The following is a 14887-nucleotide window of genomic DNA, read 5'->3' on the forward strand; positions in this document are numbered from 1 at the left end:
TTTCACGAGATAGTCTTCAAGCTGCCGTCAGTTCAGTTCTTTCCGCATATTCGTGACATTCTCAAATCTGTGGCCATTCGTGCTGCCTTCCTTTCTATCGTTCAATATCCCCCGTTAGACCTACTTGATACGGGACGCACGTAATTGAGCGTTCCAGAATGGCTCACACGAATATTTTGTATGCAGTCTTCTTTGTAGACGGATTGCATTTCCCTAGTATTCTACCAATGGGCCGTAGTCTGCCGCCTGATTTACCTACAACTGAGCCTGACTGATCATTCTATTGCATATCCCGACAAATTTTTACACCTAGGTATTTGTATGAGTTGACCGGTTTCATCTGTGACTTGTTGATGTTATAATGGAAATGGCGTGTGACGAGGGCCTCCCGTCGGGTAGACCGCTCGCCTGGTGCAAGTCTTTCGATTTGACGCTACTTGGGCGACTTGCGCGTCGATGGGGATGAAATGATGATGATTAGGACAACACAACACCCAGTCCCTGAGCGGAGAAAATCTCCGACCCAGCCGGGAATCGAACCCGGGCCCTTTGGATTGACAGTCTGTCGCGCTGACCACGCAGCTACCGGGGGCGGACGTTGATGTTATAATCATAGGATATTACGTTTTTTCGGTTTTTTTAAGTGCAGAATTTTACATTTCTGAAAATTTAAAGCAAGTTGCCAACCTCTTTACCACGTAAAATCTTATCAAGAACAGACTAATCATTTGCGGAGCTTCTTTCAGATAGTACCTCATATAGATAAATGCATCATCTGAGAAGAGTGTTATGTTCCCATTAAAACTGTCTGCAATCTCACTAACATAACACAAACTGCAAGTGTCCCAATACACTTCCCTGGGGCACTACCGAAATTACCCTGACATCTATCGATGACTCTCCAAGATATCATGCTGCGTTCTCCCTACAAAAATATCCTCAAACCAGACCCAAATTCACATGATTCCGCCCCCCCCCCCCCCCAATATGATTGTGCTTTTTATAATAAGCATAGAAGTGGTACCGATTCAAAGGCTTTTCGCAAATCGAGATGCACTGTATATGCTTTACTGCGTTGATCCATAGCTACCAGTACATGATCGATGTTTTCGCAATCCTTGATGACTGGCATGAAGGAGATCATTCTTTTCTAGATACCTCATTAAGTTTGAGCTCAGAACACGTTCTAAGATTCTATAACAAATGGATGTCAAAGGGCGCTGATCTGTAGTTTTGTGGATCACTTGTGCTCATCTTCTTGTATACGGTTGTGACCTGTGCTTCCTTGCAACTACTGGGCACGGTCTTTTGTTCGACGAATCTACGGTGAATTATAAATGAAGCAAGGGCTAATTCCCTATGGAGTCTGTTAGAGTTCCATTGGGCGCTGGACCTTTGTTGAATTTTTACTATTTCAACTCTCTCCACGTCACTGACACTTATATTTATTTCATTCATCTCATTGGTACGAGGACATTTGAAAATCTAGTGGGGAACATTTTCAATAGACGCCACAGTTTTCGTGTTATTCAAGAAAATTATAAAAAAAATGCCCTTAAACGCCCCCCCCTCCCCCCCACCTACACGCTTACACACACCGGAGGGAATTTTTAGTATGTTGTTCAGGACATTCCCAGCTACTGCCGTTCAAATATTTACGACTATACTATACTATTTGGCTAATGCTTTAAACACCTTGCTATCATAGTTAAAACCGACTTCGAAACAGACAACTAAACTGCACGTTTTCACAGCACAACATTTTCTTTCTGCAGTCGGTTTTAACAGAAAACCTGTACATTATTTTTTAAATATATAGCCTTTGTCAGCCAGAATGTTTATTAGAGTATCGTGTAAAAAATTGGCTAGTTTCTAAGATCTCTAGCGAGCAATGTATATAGACCACATGTCGACTTTGTTTACGGCGTCGATAAATACAACCACAAAAGGTGAACGATATAGATTTTCTTTACAGTGTTGGCGACAACAATAACAACAACAAAACATGAATGTACTGCTTTAAATGTAATTTAACTAACCTTACTCGACATCGGTATCTTCATCATAGAAAATTCCGTGTGCAGTGTCGTCTCGCAAGGAAGTTTTTTTATCACGCAAGTACAAATTGTGGAAGTACAGGTACTGAAAAATGTATAGTTCGTCTCCATCACCTTGTCGACCTTCTCTTTTGACAGACGAAGGACTTCGACAAACAATCTGTGATCTGTATGTGAACCGATGGATCTTCAGAAGACATGTATGTATTCCACCGGATGGTTCAAAAATTCGTGTTCAAACCCTTCTTTCTTCAAACTGTTGTACGACTTCCAGGCGTCGGTAATTTCCTTGGTTCCAGGCAAGATAAAGTGCTTAATAATAAGTACTAAATTTCGTTTACCTCTAGAATCCACTTAAACTATGAAACACTTCCGAAGTCACCATCTATACATCCAAATGATATTTGCACAGTTTCGTTCTTCATAAGTCGTCCTTTCCAGTATGTCCTAGTTATGATTCGAGATTCATCTATTTCTGCAACCTTGTTTATAGGAGTAACGATTAGTCGCCATTAGTCGCAATTATATAACATATCCCACGACAAAAACAATAGCAATAGCAAACAGTGTTAGTGGATAATCCAGTTTCTGAAGCTGTGTTTTCCTGTTTATATTCTTTAACCTAGCAAGAAACCAAAATGATACTTTACTATATCCTTATTTACATGAGTCGAGCCACGTGTTTTTCCTTAGTGTAGCTCTTTTGCGACATTTGGTATAATATCACTGAAATGGGAAGTCAACGTCGCTCGTATTTGCACCGAGTTTGACACACATTACAATCCACGCTGTTCTTAATGTCATCAGCCGGCAGCAGATGATATTTCCAACAGAACTTACATAATTTTAAACAGTGTTTAGTCTTGGAATTACTCCATGTAAGAGAAATACAAGTCGGCTTTTGTCATCTCTATAAAACTCCTGAAATTTGTCAATGAAAGTCTATATAAACAGTTGCAAAACTCGCAGTTTTTTTGCAACCGCTAAGCGGCTAGCATGTGTATATAAATCGATATCTACCACCTTGGCAGTTGCACGTTCGATATATATCATCGTGTTAATTATCGCGGTCTGACATAACAGTCGCGAATCTCGCTTATTTTTATTACACACTACGACTGCAGCTCACCAAGTGGCCAGAAAGTTTGGCGAGACCTTATGAGAGCGATAGCGAATTGTAATCTTTTATATTGATATATAGAATTGTTTTTACAAACGGGAGCATGTGCAGTGCAATAAATTGCAGCAACAAGAAGAAAAAGATACCAAATTTGTCTCTTTTTAGGTTTACTAATGATCCTAGGAGGTGTGAACCGCTTCATTACAAAAGTTTATTTACGATTTTTTCACTACACTTCCAGTCAAATCAGTGAACGTGGAACATGGGAAACGTGTAAGGAATGCAATACCTACATTATTGATCGTAGCAGATAAGCTACCACAACTGTAGCTGCAGGAAAAACCACGCAGACGTGATAATAAATGAACAAAAGCAATAAAACTGCTTCCAAACACGGAAGAAACCAATTCCACAACTGTTATTGCATTTGAGCCACAAACGGCAAGAATCTTCAACACATTCGCTTTTGAAACAAAAGTAATTAATTACATTTTCAAAATATTTGTGTGTTACGGAGTCGGGTGAGTGTGAAACTGTGCAAAACATAGGCTCCCTACAAAGTAGTTACACGTCAAGGAAAGCGCTTGTCATTATCAAAACAGACAACAAAAGAAATATATTCATCCCACCCATGAAATATATGTTTATATTTTCTTGTTTTCCGTTGAGTATTCGAAAGTATTTCTTCATGGTTAAGTAGTAGCGCATTTCGCTGAATCGTGGAGATTCGGCTGTTTTTACATGTATTTCATGATCATTCATGTCTCTCGATAACTTACTAATGCAGAGAACGCACAAATGTAATAACTATTTCGCTAATTAATTAGAAAAATAATTATAAACAAATTACGATTTTACGGCTGCTTTCTCGCCTCTTGGGGCCCTACTGTTGCACCGACTGTCAGACGTTAGTGTCGCGACTGTATGTGATAGACTATGGTAATTACTATGGCTGTATTTGAACACAACTCGATCTATTCGAACAATATACGTCACAGTTGGGAAAAACTCGAGTTCTGTTCGATCTTTTGACCGGCCTGTGATCTAGTGACTTTGATTGGTACTATCCACTGAGGTAAAAAAAGACGGGAGGTGGCATTACATACTTACGCTGTACGTTGTTTTGAAGCCAGAGTGGGCACCATTTTAAGTAGCTCAAAACATTAGCAGTCTCCTGTTTTTGAGTGCTTCTTGTTAATTATGAAGAACAATGAAGCTGTTTTTGTCGGTTTGCTGAAGAAATTTGGCTTTTATTAATCTTTTCCGCTTAGGCAGTCAATTTATTTGAAGCGAAGTGTTTAATTCCGCACTATTGGACAGCTTCAACTGTTCGCCATTTCAAGTGCACGTTTTCATCTTCTAGCGCGTATGGCATTATGCCATAATAAAGAACCAAATCTAAGATAATACAGTACTGGTAATCCAAGAAAATTTACATCCCGAAAGCCAGAATGAAAAGCTTAATATCAGGTCTAGGCCTAATTATTGAGAATCTGGGCATACGAATGTGCACTTTAAGGCGAAATATGAATTGTAGTATGTTCTGGAAATTCGGACGCTCTTGGAGTATCTATCCTCTGATGTTTTGTTTCTTTAATGACATAATGTAAGATCTTTTAATATTTTACAAGTACGAACGCACGGGCTTCTACGTCATCGTAGCTGTGCAAGCGCGGTGACGCCTCTTATCTGGCAACTGCTGAACCGAATCTATTTTTAACAAGTCACGGGAAAATGTTGCGAATTGTGGTTTGAAAAGCGTTATTTTCAAAGTAAATTTCCTTTTACGCAAGATGAATTATGTGCGAAAATGCTTCACATCAAAGATCTTTCCAAAACGTGTTTTTTCCCCCTGAGTTTCGTCTTCCAAAGTCATTTAAAAATTAACTCTTTGATGACGAGCCATTTAGAAGAATTTCGAGCCCAGAAGATCAGAGATTAATGTCGGCATTAAAAATTATACTGGCACATTTGTGTGGTGTATCTTAAAATGTAACGCGCGAAAATTATCAATATTTAGATGTGAAAGCTTAGCTTCTCTTGCAGCTTATTAATCTTCAATACAAACATTATATGCGAAAGCTTTGCTTTTCTAGTAGCAACACTATGTATATTAATTTAAACCATTAACTTTTCCTGCTTCTGTGTTCGCGCTACTTAACATTGATGTTCCTATTGGCTGACTACATCACCTGTCCTATTCTCTGAATATCCACTGTCATCCGCTGGCGAGATCACGTGGCATAAACTATGATAGGCTTACAAAAACGCATCGCAATGTCGATTTCAATGTTTCAGAAACGTGCGGTGTTTGGTGGAATTCGAATTTATACTTTCGTAATACGAAAGTATCCAGCGTACATGTTGCTTCACATCAAAGATCTTTCCAAAACGTGTTTTTTCGCCCTGAGTTTCGTCTTCCAAAGTGCGGGGAAATTCTAGGCCGCTGTATAAAACCATAACCATTCAAAGGATTGATAAGTTTTACAGTTCCGAGGAAAAGTATAATGTCACTTAACACGGAAAAAGTTTATTTTCACCCGGGAGAAAGTGTATTTTTAATCGGGAGATATGGGAAAAATCCGGGAGTTTTTTTTCTTTGTCCGCTTATACACACCGATGTGATGCTTACAGTGTTTGAAGTTATGCTTACATTGTTTGAAGTTCAGCTACAAACCATTTCAGATGTTTTACAAAGTAGATGAGCTGACTACACTTAAATCTACATCTATACTCTGCAAACCCCCTTGAGGTGCATGGCAGAGGGTAATTCCCATTGTAACAGTTATTAGGGTTTCTTCCTCTTCCATTCACATATGCAGCATGGGCAGAATGATTTTTTGAATGCGTCTGTGCGTGCCGCAATTATTCTAATCTTCTCTTCACAATCCCTACGTGAACAATACATAGGGGAGTTGTAATAAATTCCTGGAGCAATCTTTTAAAGGTGGTTATTGAAACTTTGTTAATAGACTTTCTCATGATAATTTACATCCATCTTCAAGAGTCTTCCATTTCAGTTCCTCCAGTATATCAATGACATTCTCCCATGGATTAAACAAACCTATGACCATGAATGCTGCCCTTCTCTGTATATGTTCAACGCCTGCTGTTGGTCCGGTTGGGTATGATTTTTACAGACTTGAGTAATATTCTAGAACTGGTCGCATGAGTGATTTATAAACAGTCTCCTTTGTAGATTGACGCCACTTCCTCAGTATTCTACCAAAAAACTGAAACTACCACATGCTTTACCCACGAGTGAACCTATGTCATCATTTCATTCAATATCTCTACAAAGCATTACACCCAGGTATTTGTATGAGTTGGCTGATTCCAACAATGACTCATTGATATTATGGTCATAGGACACTATTTTTTTCATTTTTTTAAGTGCTAAATTTCTGAACATTTAAAGCAAGTTGCCAGTCTTTGCACCAGCCTGAAATCTTATCAATATCTGTCAATATTTATGCAGTTCAAAGGTAGTACTTCATTATAGATAAGTGATCATCTGCAAGAAGTCTGAGGCTACTATTAACATTATCAGCAAGGTCATTAATATACAACATGAAGAGCTGGGGTCCAATTGCACGTTACTGCGGCACACCCGAAATTACTTCTACATCTGATGATGACTCCATCCAAGATAACCTGTTGCATTCTCCCTGCCGAAAAGTCATCAGTCCAGTCACAATTTCACTTGATGCCCCATATGATTGTACTTTTGACTATAAACATAGGTGTGGCACTGAGTCAAGTGCTTTTTGAAAATCAAGAAATACAGCAATGGTGTGCACTGGTGGTTAACAATGAGTATGAGAGGAACCCTGCTTATGAATCTTGAGCAGACCATATAGGCTGGATGGTCTGGCAGTTTGATGTATGTCTCATAAACTAATGGCAGTGACAGTTCATGTTAGTTATCTTTAGTATTAAGCCCTACCCTTCCTTGTTGACTGTGAAGCCAACCAAATATTCTTCCTCGAGCAAAAGGTGTACCATTTATTACCAGGTCTTCGTCGTTCACCAGCCATGGCTGGACAGATTGCGTGAAAGTTACAATCAAGTGATTTACAATATAATGAATTACAGAATAACATCTAAAATTTATGCAGGAAATGTATATAGACTATGCCATGTTCACTGTGTCCACTCGCTTTCTTCACAGTCGAAGAATTCTTGGAACGAGTATAGTGGGCATTGTTTTAGGTCTTCAGCAATTTGTTTCTTTAAGTTGTCGTGCTTCAGGGTCTGCAATTCAACAGGTAGTTTGTTGAACATCCTCACTGTGATAACCGGAAAACTGTCTCTTGTTTTGGACACTCACCAGGTTGGTAGATTTATGGCTTCTTTGCTGCGAGTATTATGTTTATGGATGTTATGCCTCTTGCTGTAGGTGTCTAGGTTTTCCCTTATGTGGGTGAGGCATAATAATACATTCCCTTCCAGGGAGAGATTCATTAGAAATTGGTCTAGTCTTCTTCTTCTTCTTCTTCTTCTTCTTCTTCCTTCTCCCAGCATCTTAATGCTGGAGTGGGTTCCCCTTTTTGGTTCAGTGCACTTAATTTTTTTTTGTCTAATGCTTCCTGTGGATTTACACTTCTTGATCTTCGAGCTGCATTTGTAGTGTGCAGCCAACATAATTTAGGTGTTCCACATTGTCTCTGGCTTTCAACAATGAGACAATAGGCTGAGATGATAACTGAAATGTGTTGCGTCCATACCAACAAAATCTCCATTCTTGCATCATATCATTGATTGCAGCCACACTAGCTAGTTGACGAATCATTCTACAGTTGATTTGTTAATTGGAGAAATGTCTAATGATTTTCTCAATATCCACATCTCCATGACACATGAGTGTTCAGCTCTTCTAGGTGTGGGCCAACACTTGATACCATAGAATGCACCTGGACTCTCCATTGTATGGTATATCTTTGATTTTTAGGTGGATAGACATCTTCTTATCACAAAGAACACCTTTGACATCTCTCAATCATGTCCATGTCACTCTGGTTCTTGCTCACACATCCTCATTCACATAACCATCACTCTGTATTTGAGAACATAGTTATTGGAATGTATCCACCTTGGCAAGAGGAGCTCCATTAATTTGTATAGTTCCAGGAGATGAAACCTTTCTGAGGTACTCAGTCTTCCGGATCTTTAAACAGACGCCAAACCTTTGTAGATGATCATATCATGTTTTGACTTGAGTTTCAAAATCTTCACTGGTGTCTTCCACAAGTGTCACATTATTTGCATATAGCGTTGTCTGCAACAGATTTTCTGTAAGTTGCACATTATGGTATCCACAACAGTAACAGAGAGCAGTGTCAGTCAACTGTGCAGAGCATCACACCTGTCTGGTAGTGTTTTTGTATTGCAGTTTTGCCCAGTTTATGTAAGTGTCAGGAACTTGAAGAGTGTGAAGAGCATACCAAGTCACCTGATCTACTCGATCAAATGCCCTCTTAGTGTTAAAAATGGCAATATGTAGTGACCGTATTTCTTATGGAATTTCTCCCTCAGCTGGCACACAGCAAAGCTTGCAACTATCCTGCTACATCCCTTCACAAACCCACATTAATTTATTGACAGTTGCATTACTTTCTGCAGCCTGTCATCTATTACACTTATGCTATCTAATATTGCCAACTGTCATGTGGTTGGAGTGAAGTTGAATCTACATCTACATCCACACGCCGCAAGCCACCTGACGGTGTGTGTCGGAGGGTACCCTGAGTACCTCTATCGGTTCTCCCTTCTATTCCAGTCTCGTATTGTTCGTGGAAAGAAGGATTGTCGGTATGCTTCTGTGTGGGCCCTAATCTCTCTGATTTTATCCTCGTGGTCTCTTCGCGAGATATACGTAGGGGGGAGCAATATACTGCTTGACTCTTCGGTGAAGGTATGTTCTCGAAACTTTAACAAAAGCCCGTATCGAGCTACTGAGCGTCTCTCCTGCAGAGTCTTCCATTGGAGTTTATCTATCATCTCCGTAACGCTTTCGCGATTATAAATGACCCTGTAACGAAGCGCGCTGCTCTCCGTTGGATCTTCTCTATCTCTTCTATCAACCCTATCTGGTACGGATCCCACACTGCTGAGCAGTATTCAAGCAGTGGGCGAACAAGCGCACTGTAACCTACTTCCTTTGTTTTCGGATTGCATTTCCTTAGGATTCTTCCAATTAATCTCAGTCTGGCATCTGCTTTACCGACGATCAACTTTATATGATCATTCCATTTTAAACCACTCCTAATGCGTACTCCCAGATAATTTATGGAATTAACTGCTTCCAGTTGCTGACCTGCTATTTTGTAGCTAAATGATAAGGGAACTATCTTTCTATTTATTCGCAGCACATTACACTCACATTACACTTGTCTACATAGAGATTCAATTGCCATTCCCTGCACCATGCGTCAATTCGCTGCAGATCCTCCTGCATTTCAGTACAATTTTCCATTGTTACAACCTCTCGATACACCACAGCATCATCCGCAAAAAGCCTCAGTGAACTTCCGATGTCATCCACAAGGTCATTTATGTATATTGTGAATAGCAACGGTCCTATGACACTCCCCTGTGGCACACCTGAAATCACTCTTACTTCGGAAGACTTCTCTCCATTTAGAATGACATTCTGCGTTCTATTATCTAGGAACTCTTCAATCCAAACACACAATTGGTCTGATAGTTCATTAACCGACTGTGGAGAACTGTATCGAACGCCTTGCGGAAGTCAAGAAACACGGCATCTACCTGTGAACCCGTGTCTATGGCCATCTGAGTCTCGTGGACGAATAGCGCGAGCTGGGTTTCACACGACCGTCTTTTTCGAAACCCATGCTGATTCCTATAGAGTAGATTTCTAGTCTCCAGAAAAGTCATTATACTCGAACACAATACGTGTTCCAAAATTCTACAACTGACCGACGTTAGAGATATAGGTCTACAGTTCTGAACGTCTGTTCGACGTCCCTTCTTGAAAACGGGGATGACCAGTGCCCTTTTCCAATCCTCTGGAACGCTACGCTCTTCTAGAGACCTACGGTACACCGCTGCAAGAAGGGGGGCAAGTTCCTTCGCATACTCTGTGTAAAATCGAACTGGTATCCCATCAGGTCCAGCGGCCTTTCCTCTTTTGAGCGATTTTAATTGTTTCTCTATCCCTCTGTCGTCTATTTCGATATCTACCATTTTGTCATCTGTGCGACAGTCTAGTGAAGGAACTACAGTGCAGTCTTCCTCTGTGAAACAGCTTTGGAAAAAGACATTTAGTATTTCGGCCTTTAGTCTGTCATCCTCTGTTTCAGTACCATTTTGGTCACAGAGTGTCTGGACATTTTGTTTTGATCCACCTACCGCTTTGACACAAGACCAAAATTTCTTAGGATTTTCTGCCAAGTCAGTACATAGAACTTTACTTTCGAATTCATTGAACACCTCTCGCATAGCCCTCCTCACACTACATTTCGCTTCGCGTAATTTTTGTTTGTCTGCAAGGCTTTGGCTATGTTTATGTTTGCTGTGAAGTTTCCTTTGCTTCCGCAGCAGTTTCCTAACTCGGTTGTTGTACCACGGTGGCTCTTTTCCATCTCTTACGATCTTGCTTGGCACATACTCATCTAACGCATATTGTACGATGGTTTTGAACTTTGTCCACTGATCCTCAACACTATCTGTACTTGAGACAAAACTTTTGTGTTGAGCCGTCAGGTACTCTGTAATCTGCTTTTTGTCAGTTTTGCTAAACAGAAAAATCTTCCTACCTTTTTTAATATTTCTATTTACGGCTGAAATCATCGATGCCGTAACCGATTTATGATCGCTGATTCCCTGTTCTGCGTTAACTGTTTCAAATAGTTCGGGACTGTTTGTCACCAGAAGGTCTAATATGTTATCGCCACGAGTCGGTTCTCTGTTTAACTGCTCAAGGTAGTTTTCAGATAAAGCACTTAAAAAAAATTCACTGGATTCTTTGTCCCTGCCACCCGTTATGAACGTTTGAGTCTCCCAGTCTATATCCGGCAAATTAAAATCTCCACCCAGAACTATAACATGGTGGGGAAATCTACTCGAAATATTTTCCAAATTATCCTTCAGGTGCTCAGCCACAACAGCTGATGAGCCAGGGGGCCTATAGAGACATCCAATTACCATGTCTGAGCCTGCTTTAACCGTGACCTTCATCCAAATTATTTCACATTTCGGATCTCCGTCAATTTCCTTCGATACTATTGCACTTCTTATCGCTATAAACACGCCACCCCCTTCACTGTCCAGCCTGCCTCTGCGGTAAACATTCCAATCTGAGATTCTTGAGTTTCTCCCGGCGTATTTGATAATCAAAATATCCACGGGTGTACTGCCGGTCTACAGTGTCCAACGGGCACAATATTTCGGCGATAATACATGTCGCCATCATCAGGTGAACTGACGGACTGAGCTCCTGTGAATGTGCCGACACGGAGATCCGTACACTATGGCTGCTCAGGGGGAACTGGGTTCGGTCGAGTTGTGACGACCACGGCGGACAGAGCCATCACACCGACGTCATCTCAAACGCCGTCGCAATCTGTTCCACCGCGCGACCGTGGCGCGGGGCGCGGACGGCGGAGTGAGCGCGCCGCGGGCGGAGGGTATTTAAATCGACCGCCGCCGCGACCGAACCCAGTTTCCCCCTGAGCAGCCATAGTGTACGGATCTCCGTGCCGGCACGTTCACAGGAGCTCAGTCCGTCAGTTCACCTGATGATGGCGACATGTATGATCGCCGAAATATTGTGCCCGTTGGACACTGTAGACCGGCAGTACACCCGTGGATATTTTGATTCCAATCTGAGTTTAGGATTTCATTACTGTTTACGTCCGGTTTCAGCCAACTTTCTGTCCCTAGTACTATATGGGCGTTATGACCGTTTATTAATGAGAGCAGTTTACTAGTAGCACATTAATATTGTTATTCCCTGTTGCATTTTGCCTACTCCTACCTTGCCGCGTCTCAGGAGGCATCTTGTCGGGCCTAGGGAGGGAATTCTCTAACCTAAAAAACCCACATGTGCACTCCACACGTACTCCGCTACCCTTGTAGCTGCTTCCGGCGTGTAGTGCACACCTGACCTATTCAGGGGGACCCTACATTTCTCCACCCGATAGTGGAGGTCGAGAAATTTGCATCCCAGATCTCCGCAGATTCGTCTGAGCCTCTGGTTTAAGCCTTCCACTCGGCTCCAAACCAGAGGACTGCGATCGGCTCTGGGAACGATACTACAAATAGTTAGTAGCTCTGATTCCACCCCGCGAGCGAGGCTTTCCGCCTTCACCAATTCCACCAACCGCCTGTACGAACTGAGGATGAGCTCTGAACCCAGACGGCAGGAGTCATTGGTGCCGACATGAGCAACAATTTGCAGTCGGGTGCACCCAGTGCTCTCTATCGCCGCCGGCAGGGCCTCCTCCACATCTCGGATGAGACCCCCCGGCAAGCAGACAGAGTGAACACTGGCTTTCTTCCCCGACCTTTCCGCTATTTCCCTAAGGGGCTCCATCACCCGCCTAACGTTGGAGCTCCCAATAACTAATAAACCCCTCTCCCCGTGTGCCTGCTCGGACCTTGCTGAGGGAGCGGCCACATGTCCACTCACAGGCAGAGCGGGCGATGCCACACGGCCAGCCTCCACATTGACCCTCCGCCTCGTGCGCCCCGAACGCCGCCGAACCCACCACTCCCCTTGGGGAGAGGGTGGCCCAACACCGCCCGGTACCCGCGAAGATGTCTCGACAGCAGGGACAGTGGGAGAAGCATGTAAACCCTGAGGTGTACCATGCGATGCACCAGACTCCCCACTGCTGCTACACTCCGAGGCAGCAGCCTGAAGACGGCTGACCGCGGCCATCAACACGTTCAGCTGTTCGCGAACAGTGGCCAGCTCCTCCTGCGTCCATACACAGCAGTCACACATCCTATCCATCCTAAGAAATCAATTTACTGTAGAGAGTTAATCAACTTTTAACTAGACTGCTAATTCACTAAAGGCGGCTGATTGTTGACTTATCTGTGGTTGCTAGCCACTTCTTGTAGAAAACAATGAAAATAGCACTACCTGTCTCTGGACTGAATTGAAGACAAACACTAGCACTACTGGCACTATGGTTGACTAAAGGGACTCTCTCTGACTGTATTCAAAACAAACACAAAATCTATGGAACACTATTACTAGCGCTCGTCAATTAAAGCTTCCTAAAAGCAAAAACACACGGAAGAAGAAGTGACAAGTAAGAAAAGTACAGTTAATACTTAAATTAAGGTAGCTCGCTGCACAGCAGACATGAAGCAGTACAAAAACACAGCTATCATCCAATTCCTTACTTCCCACCATGCTGTGAGCATTATCAATCTTCAAAACTATTTGATGTGAGTTTAAGATTCAAAATTGCTACATAGTTTAGCTGTCACCCTACACTTAATGGTATGCTATTTGGCTGGCATTGCTGCATCTACTCATTCTCATACAGACACTGACAAGGATGAAGACAAAAACAGGCTTTTAGCATTAGCATCAGGTTCATTCTTTGTTTGCCATATTTTCTGTCTCCAAAGATGTGACTGGTCTTTCCTAAAATTTTATCCACTGCAGCAGGTTGAATAAGGCACTTAACTACAGCAAAGTGAAGAATTACCTCTTTGTCTCAAGACAAGAGGGTTTTAAAAATGGTAAAGAACTCAGCAGTTGTGAATGGCAGTTGCCTGATTCCTCTAACAGCTGCATCCTGCACCTTATGTTTTCCTCATAGAGGAAAGTTAGGTTATTTGCCCATAAGAATGTGAGTTAGCAGTGTGTCTTCCATCCAAAAGACTGCAACTGACCATAGAAGATAGACTGTGGCTTTTGTAGAACAAGAATAAGATTACTCAGCAATTTTTTTCAGCCATGGCCCTCAAACTTTATGATTGTGCAGGAGGCAACACCAGCAGGCACTATTTTTAATGAACCACTGTTGGTAAATTCTTCATTTGTGTGGCCATAGTGTTATAGTTGCTTTACAATTTTAATACATGTAACACTTCTTGTGCAGGCAGGACCTGTGTGCACGTGTTAATGCATGCAGTACACTGGGAGTGGCACACGTCGCCGGCATGTGCCAGCCCGAACGCAGCTGCAGTGTCAACGAGGACAACGGTCTCACTGTCGCACACACCATTGCACATGAGCTCGGACACAAGTAAGCCTTGGCCCACTGTGGCCTGTGGCCAGCAGTAAACTACTATCGCACCCAGGAAGACCTCTCCAGATCAGTAACATCAGGTGCCTGCTGTCCGCAGCTTTGGCATGTACCACGACTCCGAGAGCATGGGCTGCGAACGCGGCGATGGCCACACCATGCACGTGATGACTCCCAGCTTCGAGTCGGATAGCGTCGACGTCTCGTGGTCGGAGTGCAGCCGCAGAGACATCACTGCATTCCTTGAGTAAGTTTCTGGCAATGCAGCACAGAGCATATTATGCAGAAACCACACTGTGAAAACTGAGCCACAGTGTGGGACACAATGCAGCATTATGATGACTTGACACTGTCATTCTCTGACCTATGAATATGGTATGTCAGACATGTGATTGCATTGTGTAGATAACAGTGATAAGGTTTCATTAATTACAGTGTCATATTTCATTTTTTATCTAGATTATGTACTGGAATAG

The 14887-nt window shown here is 42.3% G+C and overlaps 1 protein-coding gene across 1 annotated transcript in view; it reads left to right on the plus strand.

Annotated features, from left to right (window-relative positions):
• LOC126198725 (A disintegrin and metalloproteinase with thrombospondin motifs 7-like) overlaps positions 1-14887 on the plus strand; it is a 673695-nt gene that overhangs the window by 519716 nt on the left and 139092 nt on the right. The window contains exons 5-6 of the mRNA XM_049935245.1: positions 14265-14411; positions 14512-14658. Coding sequence (XP_049791202.1) covers positions 14265-14411; positions 14512-14658 — 294 coding nt within the window. The remainder of the gene's footprint in view (positions 1-14264; positions 14412-14511; positions 14659-14887) is intronic.

The sequence above is a fragment of the Schistocerca nitens genome, chromosome 8 (genome assembly GCF_023898315.1).
Source record: "Schistocerca nitens isolate TAMUIC-IGC-003100 chromosome 8, iqSchNite1.1, whole genome shotgun sequence".
NCBI lineage: Eukaryota > Metazoa > Arthropoda > Insecta > Orthoptera > Acrididae > Schistocerca > Schistocerca nitens.